This window comes from Gymnodraco acuticeps, unplaced genomic scaffold (genome assembly GCF_902827175.1).
Source record: "Gymnodraco acuticeps unplaced genomic scaffold, fGymAcu1.1, whole genome shotgun sequence".
NCBI lineage: Eukaryota > Metazoa > Chordata > Actinopteri > Perciformes > Bathydraconidae > Gymnodraco > Gymnodraco acuticeps.
The window spans coordinates 319,234-338,273 of NW_022990526.1; the positions used below are offsets into that span (position 1 = coordinate 319,234).

The 19,040-nt window shown below is 39.0% G+C and overlaps 1 protein-coding gene across 7 annotated transcripts in view; it reads left to right on the forward strand.

Annotated features, from left to right (window-relative positions):
- myo1b (myosin IB) overlaps positions 1 to 15,665 on the forward strand; it is a 77,592-nt gene extending 61,927 nt beyond the window's left edge. For 2 of the 7 annotated variants that reach the window (XM_034227237.1, XM_034227239.1), the window contains 16 exons: positions 115 to 341; positions 539 to 739; positions 2,233 to 2,326; positions 3,390 to 3,539; positions 3,654 to 3,722; positions 4,573 to 4,659; positions 4,993 to 5,079; positions 7,550 to 7,636; positions 8,402 to 8,488; positions 10,010 to 10,084; positions 10,180 to 10,314; positions 10,851 to 10,957; positions 11,068 to 11,200; positions 12,229 to 12,381; positions 13,301 to 13,431; positions 13,524 to 15,665. In XM_034227237.1, the coding sequence (XP_034083128.1) occupies positions 115 to 341; positions 539 to 739; positions 2,233 to 2,326; positions 3,390 to 3,539; positions 3,654 to 3,722; positions 4,573 to 4,659; positions 4,993 to 5,079; positions 7,550 to 7,636; positions 8,402 to 8,488; positions 10,010 to 10,084; positions 10,180 to 10,314; positions 10,851 to 10,957; positions 11,068 to 11,200; positions 12,229 to 12,381; positions 13,301 to 13,431; positions 13,524 to 13,656 (1,956 nt within the window). In that variant the 3' untranslated portion in view covers positions 13,657 to 15,665. The remainder of the gene's footprint in view (positions 1 to 114; positions 342 to 538; positions 740 to 2,232; positions 2,327 to 3,389; positions 3,540 to 3,653; positions 3,723 to 4,572; positions 4,660 to 4,992; positions 5,080 to 7,549; positions 7,637 to 8,401; positions 8,489 to 10,009; positions 10,085 to 10,179; positions 10,315 to 10,850; positions 10,958 to 11,067; positions 11,201 to 12,228; positions 12,382 to 13,300; positions 13,432 to 13,523) is intronic. The other 5 variants (XM_034227241.1, XM_034227242.1, XM_034227243.1 and 2 more) reach the window with 3 other exon arrangements.
- Positions 15,666 to 19,040: the final 3,375 nt, after the last annotated feature.

The window sequence follows — 19,040 nt, forward strand, 5'->3', positions numbered from 1 at the left end:
GTTAAGTTTACTCTGTTAGCATGTAGGGAATGAAAAACTGAAATAAATAAAAAAAGAGAAGACAATTTGTTCAGTTGTCTTCCTTCACTCATGTTGTTCCCTATTTGTATTAAGGTGCTTTACCGCGCCGAGGGCTTCGTAGACAAGAACAACGACCTGTTATACCGGGACCTGTCGCAGGCCATGTACAAAGCCAATCACAGCCTCATGAAACAGCTGTTCCCTGAGGGCAACCCTGCCAAAGTCAACCTGAAGAGACCACCCACTGCTGGATTCCAGTTCAGACATTCAGTCGGGACGCTCATGAGGAACCTGCAGACCAAGAACCCTAACTACATCCGGTAAAATCCTGTTATTCATCTAGGGAAAATATCAGTTATTAATCCAAATCTAGCATTTTATTTAATTATCTAGTTCAGAAAATAGCTTTTTTTTAAATGAGAAATTCAGGAATACTTGCCAATAAATTCAACAGATTCCCTCTAAAATCCATTCAGTGTGACCTCAGTGTGTACAACATCTCTCTCTGCCTCCCCAGGTGCATCAAGCCCAACGACAAGAAGGCCTCCCACATCTTCACCGACTCCCTGGTCTGCCACCAGGTGCGCTACCTGGGCCTGATGGAGAACGTGCGTGTGCGGAGAGCCGGCTACGCCTTCCGCCAGGCCTACGAGCCGTGCCTGGAGCGCTACAAAATGCTCTGCAAGCGGACCTGGCCCCATTGGAGAGGGCCTGCCAGGTAATGCTGCTGTTTATCCTGAAGCAGCGACTTAATTGCACGGTAGAAGAAAAAAAGGGTCTTGTCACTGGATCGTTGCCAAAACAAATCCCTCCCAGGTTTTTGTGAGAAACTGCGAGTGCGAAAACTAACAACACTTATACTCCGGGTATCTTTAACTAAGGACTGAACCTCAGAGTACTCCCAGTGGAGGCACTGTGCCCGGCACTAATAGGCTGCACTTCCAGTGGTCAGCTCCCAGGTGGGCTTGTGGGGGGCTGTGTGAATGTGAAGCAGGTTATTTCTGGAGAAGGGCTCCTATAGCTGTCCGCGCATTAATAAAGGTCAATTATAGGACATATTTAGCTCAACTTGAGAAAGGTTTACCCAACATATTGACATATTGACCTTTTTTCTTTTAGGATTCTGGTTCAATTCACAACTTTTAAAAATTGATTTTCAATATTCTTTTGAAAAATAAGCTAGAGATCGCTGCTGATGGACAGTTATCCTTAACAACAAATAATATTAGTGTAAAGCTTGTTTGATTTGCTGAAAAATAAAAAATACCAATTTAATATTATTTTGTATAAATGTATTTAGAAAATAATGTATATAACCATAACGGGCAGCATCTTTGATTTTTTGTTTAACTTGAACTTGTTACTTGAAGTCACTTAGGATTTAAGCATACTACCATTTAGTAAAACGTTTAATATTTGTTTCAAGTTGCCGTTGTGTCCAGTCTGCCTTTGGGTGTTTTATATTATTGCAATCAGTTGATATCACTTTTCAAATGTAAAAAAAATCCAAATATTACACACACTTCTCTTAAGGCATAATTTGCGCACAAGACTGGAGAAGACCCCGAAATCAGCACTTCCATACACTAAATCAAAAATGAATTTTAAATAGGGAATTGTTTTGCATTAAATATTATTTTTGGATCAAATCCCAACCCTGGTAATCGTAATTGAATCGTTAGTCATCAAAAGATTTACAAACTTGTAGTTTACATGGTACTTTTATGGAAATGCTCTTTTCTTATCTTCCATGATATAAAATATTGTCCTTTCTTGTGATGGTTATCTAACTTTAATATTACTTTCAGTACACACATAGACAGTTTCAGGTATTTGCCTAGTCCCTCTCTGAGCCACAACATGTTGAGACGTTTCATCTTATCTGTCGCCCCTGTTCCATGTCAGCCAGACGTGCGTGTCTCGTCCCTCTGTGCTGCTAAATGCACTGATTCCTATCTGCTGCACCACACATCGGCCTCTTGTTGTTCAGACATCCCTCTGTGCTTTGTGTGGTTTCCTTATTTCCTCCCTACACATGTTCCTCTGGATTTCCTTCTCCCCTTAATCATTCTTTGTTTCTCAAAACCCCTACAACCCCAAAGCTGTCCTCCCTCACACCCTGAATCTTTTCACTACTCCTATAAATGTTGTTTATGGCCACTTTAAATGTCAAGTTTGAATGACCCGTATGACCCCTATGGTTCTCCACAGGGAAGGAGTGGAGGTACTGATGGCTGACCTCACGGTCCCAGCAGAGGAGTTCTCCTACGGTCGCTCCAAGGTCTTCATCAGGAACCCAAGAACGGTAAAAAAACTAATAAATATATCATTTTCTCGCCAGTTTTGACATCTGATGTGTATTCCTGTCGATCAAACTGTGTTTAAAATAAATTGCATCCAGTGTGCGCTGATTTTCTCACAGTAAGATGTTTGAAAGCATGGTGGGCTGAACCCAGAGCCCCTCATCTCAGCAATTAGCATGCAACCCCCAGGAAACAAAAAAACACATGGTTTTACTTATCCATCCCATCGAAAACATGGGAAATGAGCGTCTTTACTCGTAGGGTACTGCTCGAGCCTGCAGCGTCTTAGTGGACGTTCTCCCCACCCTGCGAAAAGACCAACAAAGCTTACAATAACATGATCTCATTGTGGGGGAATTTTATTTTTTCTTCCATAATTGCCTTTTCTATCTGATCTGCCTTATATATCTGCAGCTGCAAAATGTAGCGTCTACATTAGTGGATTGTAATCCTTGTTCCCAGACAATATTTACTTTGGCTGTTTATCTAATATAGCCACTTTTTAATTCTCATAAAGGTTAGACATGGAACACGATTTTGCATCTGCTTAATTTGAAAAATACTTGGGTTTATAGGGCTAATCATGAAGCCCTTGGTGTATTATTTATTCTATATGTACACAGTATGTGCTATAAATAAGTGACCGTATCTAAGCTACATTACCACAACAGGGGGTTATTGAGGAATTCTGTTTCTATAGTATGCGTATGCAAAGATATATTAACAAGAGGACAAATTACATTGGATAACAGCATGAATGATGATGTAGAAAACTTGATTTACACGGGTCATCGCTGTGAGACAGGCAGGAAAGGGTTTACTTTTAGATTGGACTTCGTATTAGATAAATCAGTATATGATCAGATCCAAAAAATAATATATCTCATAGTTGGACATTTCATTTATAAACTTGTTCCCTTTTTACAACTTCTCTGTAACTTTGTTGCAGGGATTAAAAAGACACCATACTCTGATAAAAAAATTATTTTGATACCTTCCAAACTCTAACAGCAGTCATCACACAGGTGTTTTCTCATCTAATACATCCCCTATGTTTCCCCACAGCTCTTCTTCCTGGAGGAGAGGAGGAGGCAATGCCTACAGGACCTGGCCACGCTCATTCAGAAGATATACCGCGGCTGGAAGTGTCGCAGCCACTTCCTGCTGCTGAAGAAGAGTCAGATCGTGGTGGCAGCATGGTATCGCCGATACGCGGTGAGGCTCAGAATCACACACACGCACAAAGCTAAACAAACAGATTGACAGATGGAATGGATGGATGCTTGGAGTGTTCATAATTCCTATGTTTTACCTTTTCTCTTCTCACAGCAACAAAATAAATACAAACGGATCAAGAGCGCCACCACTGTGGTGCAGTCCTACACTCGGGGATGGCAGGTGAGCAACTTCCTCTGAATTTAGAAGGAGAGTCAGGTTTATTGCCATGTAGGTTTACACATACTGTAACATTAATTTGCTTTGGTATATAATGTTGGATCATATGGAACATAGTAAGAAGAATTAAGTTGTAAAACATTAACATATATCAAACTATTTAAAAACAAAATTATAAAATAAAATCTAAATATGCAAAACACTGCAATCCAGCATGTGTAGCTTTTTTAATACACCACTGTTTTAATTGTTATATACCCATTTTATTGTTATATAATGTACAATGTGCTCATTTTAACTTTCACTTCTTGTGTTTATATAAATATACATTTTATTTATTTTTTCATCACACATTTTTACTATCATTTACCGGCATGTTTATTTAAATATCTTTATTTTTTTCAATTGTATTTATTTGTTTTTGCACATTTTAACTTTAAATTATGTTTTCATACATTTTAGCTAATGTTTACTTCACACTTTTATGTTTATATACATATATTCTATTACATTTATTTTAGATTTGATCCTAAATTGGAGCTGTTGTCACAATTGAATTCCCCCTGTAAAAAAAGAAAGCATTCTGATTATTAAAATGAAAAAACAATAAAAAATATATCTCTTTAAAAAATAAAATGAAGATATGAAGTATATCAGAATAAAAAAAAATGAAGAGCTGTGTAGTTTAAAATAATTAGCATTGTTTAGAGAAATGGTGGTGCAAGGTTTACCGTGTGGAGTATAAGGTGAATAAGAACAAAATAATAATAATAATAATACATTTAGACACACGTGTCGCCATGCCAAAATCCTTACAGGACATTCAAATGTTTGCATGTCATATTTCCACCAGGCACGCAAACTCCTGAGAGAGCTGAAATATCAGAAGAGATGTGAGGAGGCGGTGACCACCATCTCTGCCTACTGGCACGGCACACAGGTACTGATTCATAAAAGCGCGAGTCATCACAGAGCAAGGTTTTGACCTGTTTCAATCAAAAAAATATATCCGCCCTTGTAGTCTTTACAGTATTACCTTAAACATTTGATTTTTCATCTCATGCAGTGTTCCCACCTGATTACCCGACAGTATTACAAACAATCTTTAACAACCTTGATGTAAATGCTGCTGTCTCCTTTTGATTCTGCTTCTTTTTGCTGATCACACAACCGCCACCTCTCTTTTTTTCTCACCCCCCCCACTCCTCTATCACTTTTTTTTTTTTTTCTTGGTCCTTTTTCCTTTTACCAAACACCCACCACTTCCCACCAGGCTCGGATGGAGCTGAGGCGTCTAAAACAAGAAGTGCGGAATATACACGCTGTGACAGTAATATGGGCATACTGGCAGGGAACCAAGGTATTTCCACCCAGCCGCAGTGTGTCTCACTCTGTCCCAGATGTCCTGTCATCCGTGTTCTCCATGTCCGCGTTACCATCCCATCCCCACTATGAAATAGCCTAATAGAGTGGTGCAGTGAAGACATATTCGTAGCCCAACTCAGAAGTTGGCATCGCAAGGGCTCCCTCAACAAAAAGCAATGACATTTTCCCATTGGATTTTGGATGGTTATAGAATAAATCCCTCTGTCAAACCCACATTTAAGATGCCTAGACATGTGTATAAGCAGAATATTATCCACATATTGACACTAATTTTAAGATTTAAAATCGTAAATCGCCAGAAGGCTAAAGCTAGGCTATAAACGAACCAGGCTATAGACTTCACATCAACACTGCTAAGCTAAATGTGACGTTTAGTTTAGTATTCTCCTTTTGCAACTTGTTAGCACCCGCCTCTTTTATGACATGTAAATGCATCAGACATTCACCAGTGGGTAATTACTGATGTTTTTGATGTAGTAGAACAAAGCGTGAATATCTCGTAAACTTTCGTTTACCATAGATCTTATTTTGGGAAGCTAACCAAAAACTCAGAAACTAGCCGAAATGCTAAATAATTTCCGTGTTTAGGACTCGTTCTGCACCACTCTATGGAGTATCAGCCCCTCTGTTTGAACATGGATCCCAGCCATTCCGTCAGCTAATGGCCGGATCGTTGTTCATCCTTGTTTCTGTTTTGTAGCGTCTAACACGTATAATTGTCTTCATGTTTCTCGTTGTTGCTAATAATGCTAAACATTTATTTCTACAAACATTAAACCCAACAGATCTTTTGACACTCGGAGACCAATATTAAGACCTTTTAGTTTTTGAATACTTGGGTGATTTATCATTTGTTTTAAATATATTTCTTTGCAATCATTTAGGGAGAAATCTTAATCTTGGCTCACATGGAAAGAAAGGGGCTTGTTTTCTAGCATTGTTTCTCTAGTTTAAAAAGGAAAAGACAAATCTCTAGCTCAAACCATTGCATAAGTTATAGCAGTTTAAAGACATTGTTTTTTTGGATCGTAAACGACCCAATCGGAGGGTTAACACGCCTCACATGTTTTCCATTTGTGTCTTTTTGATTTGGTTCCTAACCAATGTGGTGTTTTAAATGTGTCTTCTCTAATCTAATTAGTTGAACCGCACTGTGCCCACCACACAGATGACTTCCAATGCTGAGGCGCCTCTTTCTATGTACTGCTAACAGCAAAATAAATGAGGATGGAAATATGTCAATACGATTGCACACGCGTTGCTATAAAATCCCAGTGGCTGCTTATAATCAAAGCCACTGTGCAGACTTTGTAGTCGGCATGTTTAACATCTTATCAGCGTTCACTTATCATTTGACACATCCTTTGTTGTAAATAATCAATATTTCATGTCAAGGTCTCACCGCCTGCTGATGATTATCAGTTCTGACTCATAACCGATGCTGTTAAAGATTATTCTGTGTTGAATTTTAACGTTGTGCTTAGCATTTAAAAAGATAACTAAGTGGCAACTTTTTTATGGAGCTCAAGAAAAATCACAATCCAGACTGCCAACCAACAATTATTTTCATTATTGATTCATCTGGATATTGTTTTCTTGATTAATCTTTGGTCTATAAAATGTCCAAAAAAAGTACAAAATATGTCGGTATCTTAAAATCTAAGGTGATGTCATAGCTTATTTCCTCAAAGCAAAACCCAAATATATTTGCTTTATTAGGATATAAAACGAGAAGCAATATTCTTTTGCTTTTTATTCCGTGACTCATTTTGTCATGTACCTTGTTCAACAATTTATTTAGTTTGCATATAGTGGAGGAAACAAAATAAAGAAACATGCCTTAGCATTTTGTTTTGCCTCAGAAAGTCGGAAAGAAAACAAACCAAATTATTACTATCATTATTATTAACTAATTAATTGAATTGATTTTGTATTTGATATGAATAATAATCATATTAAGGGAAGATGAATACCACAGTAATAGAAAACAGATTTAGAGTCATATTGAAAACTCATCGCAAGACAATTATATAAATGGGACTGGAATATTTCCTCATATATTCATATTCCCCACCCTTGCATCATAGTAAAACATAAGCCGAATAACAGAGATCAAATAAATAAAAACAACAAAATACAACCAATATAAAGCCAATAAATGAAAATATGATCAACATTGGCCATACTTGAGAAAGCACAGTAAAATAAACTATTTCGACACGTGCAGTGTCCTTCTAAACCATTACATTTACTGAGTCACAAATTGTTAGCTCCACATAAAGTTGCTCATGTCAATGTGACTCACCCCGTGTTCCCGTCTCTCGACATCCTTTGTTGTCTCTCGTCTTCGTAACACTTTGTCACACCTACTCAACAAATCAATATTTTATATTGTCACTGAAATTAACATCCCCCCTCCCGCAACTGCCACCGCTTCCCATCAGGCCCGGAGAGAGCTGCGTCAGCTGAAGGAGGAGGCGAGGAATAAACACGCCGTGTCGGTCATTTGGGCCGGCTGGCAAGGCACCAAGGTATTTGGGAAGCCTGTCGACCGTGACTTGCCGTGACTTGCCGCCTTCATCGAAACACCCCTACTGTACCATCCCATCCCCAACAAAAACAAACCCCAACATACCCATCATTCTGCACAAACAATTATACCATACACCCTCTCACACACACTTTGGATGCAGAAGTGGAAGGAAGAGTCTTTTAGTCCTCTTGAGGCTAATTTTCACAGCTCAGTATGACAGGATATTTGAATTATTCTCTGTAAGTAATAGTTAGCGACCCAAGGTTACAGGTACCCCTATTCCACGGAAGATAACACTCACACAACACACAAGGAATGATAGTCAAGTTTGAAGTGTTTTCAGCTTCTTCTTCCTCCAAGGTCCACGCCTCACCAGTGCATGCTGCCTGCCTCTTGCATGACCTTCTCCTGTAGTTAATGCATGTTTTCTCTTTGCATTGCAGTACTTTTTGACAATTTTCTTTTTTCAGATGGACCCTTTTAGGTAATCACTGATGCCTGTTACTTTTGCTCTTTTTCTGAACCTCTCAAAGTTCCACTAAAAGTCTGTTTCCGTTCCAGAAGTCCCCCCCTGATAAATGTGTGCAATATTTTGTTACTGGAGCAGTACTATTGTGACACAGGGCTGGTGTGCAACTGTGTCTGTTTGATGTTTGCCCACCTCAGGCAAAAGCAAACTGTCCCTTTTTTCTTCCTCATCTTTTCTCTTGCTTCATTTTGTTCCCACTCTCCGTCTCTTTTTCCCGCCCACCCTACCAAACAGGCTCGCAGGGAGCTGAGAAGACTGAAGGAGGAGGCCAGGCGTAAGCACGCTGTCGCTGTCATTTGGGCCTACTGGAAGGGACTCAAGGTACCTACCAGCCCCCCAGTGCAGCCCATCCCCATATCTGACACCTACCCATCACCCCTCAACAATCTGCTTAATACATGCTTCTACAGGAAGCCAGTCTCTGCCTGGTGCTGTGGTGACACTTTATCAATAAAGGAAACTGCTGTGTCTCAGTACGGATACTTCCTTTAGTACCCCGCCATGTCATACACTGTGAAAACATATGAAGTGTCTGAATCTAGACAGGGTAGTGTTGTCCCAAAATGGCTAACTGCTGCTGTGCCTTCACCAGAAGTGACAATCCCCGCTGTTAGCTAGCTAGCTTGCTAGTAAGCTAGCTATCTACCTAGCTTGCAATGTTAACGTTTGTGATGGCAAATCATTACAGACTGCTCAATTAACCCAATCAAATTATGTCTGGCTTTTGTTTAAAACACATATAGTGGCGCTTATATTAAATTCAGGAAAAACCTACATGTATAACTTTTATAAGTGCTCCCTGCAGCAATGGTAGCAAAGATGGCTGCCGTTGTGTGTGAGAAGTGTCCAGTGATCATCACTCATCCGTTTGACCGCAATGAGATCATCATCTGGGTTCATCTGCATGTTGTCCTACTTTGCATTGGGGCATACTTATGCACTCTAAATAGCCCATCTATCTACAGAAGTAAGCAAATTGAGACAGGGCAAGGGTTTAAGAATTGCGCAGCTTTTGCAGGCACTCATTGCAAAAATATTTAACAAAACACTGGCTCAAACAATTCACAGCCCTCACATCAACGATTGATTTGGAAGAGATTAGTTCACGAACATGTAACAATTTCATTTAAGGATAATTTTCTTTGGAAATGACATGGTTTTAGATATATTTAAGATAATTTTACGGGAAAGTTGCTATTTTCTTCTTTATTTCTGTATTTTTAATGCTGAAAATTGAAACCAACAGAGCTTGGCACACATGGCAGTCTGTCTTTCTGTTTCCCTTTTCATATCTGTTCTTATCTAAACCCCTCCCTCTGTGTTATCTTCTGAAACTGTGCAACTAACCTCAAATAAAGCGGCACCGCTCTGTGTACCCATCAGTATTACCTTCCTTTGTTACATCTTTGTCTTTAGGTTTGTTAAATGTATGTGTGTCCCAGTTTGTTGCGCTAATCCGTTAAGTCTCCCCCATGTTTTACCAAATAACTGTCGTAACAGTGATCATCTGTTGCAGTGTTAATCTTTCCATTGTGGTAATTGCCCACCATGCACCTGTTCACAACTCAATTGGTGCGATTAAGGTCGGCATGAAGGTCGTTTGTCATAACCATCATCGACTTTTCTGTAATGAATCTAGTAATTGTCATTTTACATAATTCCACCAGCTTTGGAGTTGTCTGTTCCTGCCTGGTCTTCATTGTTTGTGACTAACCAAACGTCTGTTGTTCTAGTGTGCTGACTGTGTTTAGTGTCAGTCTATTCCCTCTATTTCCTTCAAATCAACTAATGGCTATCATAAGGGGATTGACAGCTTTTTGTAATCCTTCTCTGTTGTAAAAGGTTCGCAGAGAGTACAGAAAATTCTTCAGGGCAAACGCAGGCAAGAAGATCTATAACTTCACCATCCAGAGGATTGTAAGTGGAACAAAATCAAAATGTCCTTTGTGTTGCTTTTCATCAAATATTTTTGCTAGAACATCATTCACCTGCTTTTTTGTCAATTTATTCAGATGCAGAAATATTTCCTGGGCCTGAAGAGCACCATGCCCTCCATGTCCCCCATAGACAAGAGCTGGCCTGTTAAGCCTTACCTCTTCCTGGATGGAGTTCACTCAGACCTGCGGAGAATCTTCCATCTCTGGAGGGTCGGTCACAAATAACCAGCTATAACCCCTCTCCTCTGTCTGTGCCCTTCATCCATATTTATGCATGTGGTTTATACTGTCAGAGTGAATATTGTGTGAATATTGTGTGCACTCCTGGAGGGCAGGCACAAAGTGAGCATTATGGTTTAGTCAAGCATTACACTTGCAGTATAACAACAACCAATCTAAGCCACAGACTGTAACCAATCACAAAAGATCCAATCAGTGAGGAGACAACAAGTTCCATAGAACACACTAAATCCTGATTTTTAAAACTTAATTTGAAAGAAGATACACAATCAGTGGTTCTATGTAATTGTTACTACTTTTTTTACTTACTTTACCTCTGTTACATGTTTTAAGGTTAATATTTTACTTTTTGCCAAACTTTGTTTATATAATACCTTTAATTATTATGAATATTTGTTTTACTTAAGGAAAATATAACATACTTCTTCCACCACCTACTGTACAAAATATGTCATGCTTAATACAACAACTCTTATTTGAACTGCTTTTGTTATGTGTGTATTCAGTGCAAGAAATACAGGAGCGAGTTCACAGAGGAGAAGAAGGCTGTGTTCGAGGAGAAGCTGGAGGCCAGTGAGATCTTCAAAGATAAAAAGGCTCTCTACGCCAGCAGGTACCTTACTAACAAGGACACTGCTCTTTATTTCATAGGTACAATTTAAAATCTCTTCATTTCACAAAAACTTCACACTTCTCACGTTGCTCCAATGTATTTTATCTCAGTGTGAGCCAGCCCTTCATGGGAGACTACCTGGAGATCAGCAAGAACCCCAAATATCAGAAACTGAACAGCGCCATGGACGAGAAGGTCCTGCTGGCTGACGTGGTCAACAAGATCAACAGGGCCAACGGCAAGGTAACAGAGATCACTCACACTGCAATATCTTTAGCTTCTACACAAGCCAAATGGATCCAACATTTGAGCTGTGGGTACGTCGTCACCCTGTTGTTTAGAGTTCAGCTCCACTTTCCCCACAGGCCTGGTAAAGCACAACCCTATTAAGTTGTTTCGATGGGTATTTCACCCCAGCTGTGAGGCATTCTGATGTTTTCTGACACCTTAACAGCTGGCATTAGTTTCTGTTCTACAGATAGGAGACATGTGGGGATTTATGTTTCACTCTAAAATCCTGTCCCAGGTTCAAGATGAGATAAAACGATGCTGCTAAAAGAGGTTGTAAAAGAATTGAATTCAAAATACTACTTTTTGTTTTTTGAAAGCCCATTATGAACCATCCATGTAGGCCTTTTGTCCCCAGAGTCAAAGCTAAACATTAATAAGCAGTCTGTTGTTTTTTTATGCTCCATTTATCTGGAGCAAACTACCAGAAAACTGCAGTTCCGTTGCAACTCTTATTTTTAAATCTAAGCTGAAGAATTTTTCTTTTGTCACTGCATTTTATTAAATAAAATAACAATATATATATGAGACACAGCACAGTGATTTGATTTTTTTAAATTGTATAACTTGTTTCATTTATATTATCTTGGCTTTTTAATGACCGTTTTTAAATGTATAAAAATGTAATCTTATAATGTTGTTTTTTTTACAGTATATTGTATTATAGTATAAAATATCAGGAAAAATAAAGTAGTATAGTTTGACATAAATATTACTAATAAATACATAGTATAGGGTTGAAAAACGACAAAGTAAACTGTGGAAAATATTTTAAAAACAACAGTATACTATAGTATATCCAAAATACTTGATAAAACGACATAGTATGTCAAAAATAAATCCTATGTTTTGTAAAGAGGTTTGAATTGCCATGTTATTGCCATCTGCTATTTAAATGATCTTGCCTTGTCATGCTTAAAAAAAAACTTTAGTCGTTGAATATTGGTTATTAATATTTCGGACTTTATTTGCACCGGTTGCAGGGCACGGCTCGGATCTTCCTGCTGACTAAGAACAGCGTGGTGCTGGCCGACCAGAAGACGGGTCAGGTGAAGGCCAGTGTCCCTCTGCCGGACCTCACCAGCGTGTCGGTCAGCACGCAGAGCGACGGCTTCTTCGCTCTCAAACTCAAAGAGGTAAGGGGCAGGTACGATGTGAAGTGGGATTTTAGTGCAGGTATGATACGGTACCGATCATCATCTAACTCAGCCGGAGAAGAAGTGTGAGGATTTTCTCAAAAAGTTGTCTGTTGTGACTCTAAAGAGAAGTGTTAAACAGCATTTGTGTTGACTGGTATATCGAAATATCTTGAACGACACTGAAAACAAGTTTGCACAATACAGCATTTTCTGCACACAGTGTAAGTGTGTCTAATATCCAATACTATGTATTCTGATCCTGCTAGAATCACTTCATTGGAAAATAAAGTATGATCCGATACCATCTATTAGCTTTTAGCTGTTTAGTTGAACAACTGACATTGAGGTATAGGCTACATTGGGTGTGGATTTATGTCCAGTATTTTGCACTGGAATTATACAATAATCACTCAGATTAAAACCTTTGCACAAAGTTGTTCTTTACATTTAGTTTTGAAATGTTGATTGATGCTAAAAAATCTAAATTGCTGCATTAAGTTGTGTGTGTGGGGAGGTTTTGGCAGTATTGCATTACGAAGTCATGTTGTGGGTTATGTATTTCTGCCTTTGGGGAAGTAGACTTCTTGTTTCCTAGTCTCAGCATGATGTTGTTTTGGATGGGTAGCTTAATCAGAGTGCATCCATACAAAGTTATATTGACATCTTATTTTTTGGTGGGAAACGAGATGGTATCATACAACAGAGGGCTGTGCTTGAGGTTTTAAAGAATATTTTATCGGCCAGTTTAGCGTTTTTTAGAGGGATCGATTTGAAAGGGGGAGATGGATAGGAAGACATGGGTAAAGGGACCTAAGGCTGGATTCAAACCTGCATCTGTACTAACTGAGCTACGGTATGCGGTGGCCTTGAATTTCAGTGTTTTTTATTCAAATGCCATTGTGTTATTTGTCTCCAGGGATCTGCCTCAGCCATCAAAGGAGACTTCCTACTCAGCAGCGAACATCTGATCGAAATCATCACCAAACTTCACCGCACCGGGGCCACGGCTGCAGACAGCGAGCAGCTCAACATCGACATCTCAGACGAGTAAGAGAGCCAAGTCAAAATCCAGTAATTCTCCTCAAATGATCCAAGTTTGAATATGTTTAACGACGTGGCTAAATGTTTCTGTTTGGCAGGTTTCTGGTGCAGTTCAAACACGACAAAGTCTGCGTGAAATTCATCCAGGGAGGTCCCAAGAACGGCAACAGCGTGTCCTGCAAGCGCAAGAACAACCGCCTGCTGGAGGTGTCGGTGCCTTCAACGGTATAGTGCAGCTTCTCTTCGCCAGATTTGTTTAGGGGGACGATTCAAAACCACCGCCTACTCCTGAACTCAAGAACCATCACCCCCAGTGCCCACCCTAAGGACTGACAGTGCAGTTATTCGCCTTTTGTTGTGTTGTTGTTTTTTTTTCCTTCAATCTCTTTCTTATCAGATTTACTATGGCACCACTATAGCTGCCGCCACTTTTTTTTGGCAAAGAAATCCCTTATCTGGGTTGCATGCCACAAGAGTTTGGTGAAATGTTCACTGGTGTTTTGTAAAACTGGGGTAAAGAGTTGAAAAATGGATGAAACAAAGAGAAACATTTTGGTGGAGCACGAGAGGAATGTGTCCACCAGCAGCGATGTTGATTGTTCTGACTGTATGTTGATTTAGTCTTCAGAGAAAATGTCATTATAAGAACTTTGTGACACTTTTCAAGCCTCAACTGGCCTTGACTCATCAATTTTTTTAAGAGCTTCTGGCTTTAAGCAGACAGCTTTTTTTTGAATTTGAGATGAACTGGGAACTTTTGGGGCTCCCTGAAGAACTTTAAATACTGCACTTGTTTTCACCTCGGTGTAACCAAAAGAGGATGAGCTGAAACTGATATTTGATTGTATGTTTTATTTTCTATATATTTTCTCTGAAACAAAGAAGAGTGGGCAGTTGATAAGTCAAATGTAATTTGCTACGTAATTGTCGAACCACTTTTTGTATCCTCCTTTATGTGCCATTGAACAGGTCACATGACTTGTCACCTGTCGGTGTACAGATAGAAAACTTAGATAAAACTGTTTCCTGTTTACGGAAGAGAAGTAGGTCATTTATTTTGTTTGTTCTGAGATTATAGAATTCTTTATAGAAATGCTGACTTTATCTCAGAACTCTAAACTTCTGGTCAGATCTAAAAAAAAAGAAGAAAGAAATCACATGTGGCCCTAATCCTCTTCCGTAACTGTTCTTGACATCATTGCCAAAAAATTTTGAGATGGGGAATCTTTTAAACCTCTGGAGGGCAATTTAATGTAAGTTTTTGAACATTTTTACAGCACTACAAGTGATCAACTTCCATTTACCTAATCTTTGGACGATTACCCAGCTTTATTTCAGCTGTGAAGACTCATTTTAAACTGAATTGATATCCTTAACTCATATGTCATTAAGAAGACCCTCTGGCTATGAGGCACACGATTTAAGACCGAATAAAGTACATACACTTTCTGTAATATCTAGGCCAGATTCAAAGCCAAACCCCCAATATCAATCTGTTTTTGTGTGTGCAATAAATAAAATGCTCATTGTACCGTTAGCTGTACATATGCTCCGTGTGCTGTGGCCCTGGCATGGACGAGGGGTTTCTTTAGTCATTTTAAATTGCCGTGTTTGTAAAGAAAATAGCTGTTCTTGCCACTGCCGCTTGAGTCGCTGTAGTGCTTGACCCACTCTGACCAAATGTGTATTTTTTTCAAGGGAGAAAACCAAATTTAAGGCGCACACGATCATAATCAATCTGAAATAGTCGACCAGTTCTGCTACAACTTTGGTATATATTTACATGCATGCCAAATTTGTCAAATAAGTGATATATTTTCAGGTATATAATCTTTATTTGTACTCTGGTGTCTGTGAGGGAATAACGCAGCCAAACTTGGTTTTGTTTTGTAATCCGGTTAACCTGGGTTTGTACGTTTTTGTATTTTTTAATGTCACACACGACACAAGGACTCGAGCAATCCGTTGTGGATGTCCCACGCGCGGCGGGAACGATGGACAGTTTGAATGCAGTTCTGCTTTGGTGACCCCCCATCCCATCCCTTTCCCTTTTCTCTGTTTTGTATTTGAACAATGGCTTTAGCTGCAAAATGATGTCTGCATTCTTGTGTGCCTAAATGTAAACCTGTGCTGAGAGACACGACATGGACCTGTTTCAATAGAACTCAGTGTTGCATTTACAAGTAATCTTTTTCTTTTTTAAATTAAAAATAAAAATCTGTAATAAATGTTATTCTGGGGTTCTGTCACATTTTTTATTTTCATCATCCACACCATGCATGCGATGAGCAATACAGAATGTTGGGAAAAAAAGAAAGAAATGATATATATATAATCACAAATATTTATAATACATACACATCATATAATACAATGATATAAACACTCAGGTAGGAGTTAAACTGTGTGATGGCAACAGGCAGAATACAGTATGCATGATGTTGTAGACACTTCAAATAAAATGACTGAATCTTACCATCTTTCGAGGGCCTTGGTTGCCTTTTATCAGCAGTATCGCCACGGGGTTGGCCCCAACTAAAAAAGGGGTGGGGGTTATAGCATAGAGGCTGGACGACCAGGCCTTGTATTCAAGCAGCTGACCAGATGTTTTCCATCACATCTGCGGAGAACTGTCCTGGGGTTACATTCTGCGGCTTGGGGAGAGCTGCCGGCAACAGGTCTCCAGGGAGCAGCCCTCAGATTGACTGGTAAAAATAGCATACCATTTTGGGCTGCCCGGTAGGCTACTCGGTTCCCACCACTCTGCAGGCTGGGAAAGGAGGGAGGAGCCTCGACCTCCCAGTGGATACCCAGCCCCTAGCTGGGAGCTGGAATTGTACAAAACACAATCCCATATCCTGTAAAAACCTGTTGTATTCGAACAGCATTACATCAGCATTATTATATAGCACGGCAAGAGTTGTTACAGGTGAAAATCCTACATGTAAAAACTAACCTAACTATAAGTGCAAAGGAATTGGCGCTAAAATATGCTTAAAGTAGGCTACCATAAGTAGGCAACTCTGTATGCGTATTTATCTCTTTATCCAATTTCAGAATATCATATATTACATTACTTGATTGTGATGCATTAGCGTGTTATTATATGTTAATGATTATCAAAAAATGTATTTATATGTTGTACTAACTACTAATCAGAATCTATAAAGTATAACCTCTTAGAGGAATGTAATGGAGTGAAAACTAAAATACTGGCATTTAAAATGTAGTAGAGTAGTAATATAAAGTAGAATACAATTTAAATACTCAGGTAAAGTAGGCTACATGAATACAGGCTACAGTTTGAAACTTTTCAGCACTGGTAATTTACAATCTATTTTGAATATCTTGCACCAATATTTATCAAATATGCTTTATTCATCGGATACCACTGAAACTGTGACAGCCAATTGAGTTTCTTTGGAGTATGAACATGCAGTCCTTTCTCACAGAGTGGAGACACATGGGAGGTAGTACCATGCGGTTTTGAGATTGGGTAGTCTTTAGTGACATCCCATGGATTGTAGATGACATAACAATAAAATACAAAAAAAGATTGTTCTCATACTGATATTCTGAACAATCTGTGCTATTGTATTTGCTGTCAAGTGTCTCTACTGTAGGCTATTTTTATTATATGTACAGCACTTTGGCTCGACCAAAAATCGTTTATAAATGTGCTATATAAATAAAACTTGATTTGATTTGATTAGAAAAGGCACAAGAGGGCGCTAGAGGAGTATCATCAATCGAGAAGGTGTCCTTGGTGATGGCCTTTATGATACATAAAACAGCCATCAAGCAAAAGGAAATATAAACTGCATTCTATAACCCTTAATGTCGGGTTAGACTAATAAAAAGTATTTTTAAATGACGCTTAAGAATAATACATGTTCCTTCTTTATAAACTGGATGTGATTCAAGTTTTCTTATCAGAATTCTCTGAGTTTTTATCAACTTTGGTACTTAAAACAGATAAAGTAATTATCGTAGGTGACTTTAATATTCATGTTGACGACAATAAAAATAGCCTAAGCCTTACTGTTGCATTTAACTCTGTATTAGATTCTGTTGGTTTCTGTCAGAGTGTAAATAAACCAACCCACTGCTATAATCACACTCTCGACCTTGTTCTGACTTATGGTATTGAAATTGAGCAACTATTAGTCGAACCGCATAATCCTGCTTTATCCGACCATTTCTTAGTAACTTTTGAAGTACTATTACGAGACTACAAAGCATTAGTCAAAAGCTCTTGCAGCAGAAACCTATCTGTTAGTGCTATAGCCAAATTTAAGGAAGAGATTCCACCAATACTTAACTCGATAGCATGTCTGCATGCAAGGGAGGAAACTTATACAAAATGTACACCACCCCAAATTGATCATGTTGTTGATAGTGCTACAGATGCGCTGCGAATAAAATTAGACTCTGTTGCTCCTTTGAAAAAGAAGAAAATAAAACAACATAGATTAGCTCCATGGCCAGTGCTTGAATTGGAATGAAAAAGGTGCCAGTACTCTAAAATCAGCAACTTTTTCAAGTCAATTTTATATATACAGCCCACAAACAAGAATTTGGCTACTATAATGCTGGTGGGTTTGTCTCTTTACTACTGTATATTTTAGAAAGGTTCACTGTACTTAACCTTTTTTATGATAGGCAGCGGATATGGCTAAAGCTCAGTAAGGTCAATATTAACTGAAAATATAGCAATCAAAGTCTAGATCTTCTGCTGAAGACACATGAAGCAGACACCTTTCAGGTGAGAGCCCCTCTGGTGGTGTTCAACATTAATGACAAGGAAACAAAGCTCTGGTCAGAAGCATTTTTTATAAAAAGCTTTAACAAAATTAAGTATTTCTGTACATTTTGAATGCAATCTAACTTTCCAACTCAGAAAACGAAAAACGAAAAAGTGCCAAAAGTCTTCTCACATGGCTGAGCTGCTTTGCAATATACTTCACCACTGAAGAATACAAATATGTATAAAGTAAACTATGATGCAATCTAACTTTCCAACTCAGAAAAATGATAAAGAGCATGAACAAAGAACATGTAAAAACAAATGCAAAATTTGCACAATCTAAAATGAGAAACTGTAACTGCAAGTAACAAAGTCTGAGCCATGGTAAAGAGTTACATTGAACACCAAGCTGATCAGATAACTCCCTGGTTGGTCTGAAGTCCTTCTATCTCCAGGATCTGTACAAATCGGCACATTATGCCAAAAGTCTTCTCACTGGGTGAGCTGCTTTGCAATATACTTCACATTGTTAGAAAAGGCTCCAGAAGGCCTTGGGGACATCAGTATCAGGGGCTGGAGCTGGACAGGCTCTTTCATCAGCACTTCTCCTTCCCTTTGCCAGCCAGGACCTCACATACTGTTCCGGATTGAACTGTCCTAGTGATGGTCCATTACATTTAATGAAAACCAGGCTGGACAGTCGGCTGACAGAGAGAGCATTCCTTTTTGCAGTAAGGATATCGTTCATGCAGCTGAATGCCCGCTCACACTCACTAGTGGAGACAGCGATGGTTCGGACTGCTTTCAGTAGAGGCTCCATGGCAGCAGGTGTACGGGATGCCCTGGTTTCCTTGTATTCGCGAAAGCC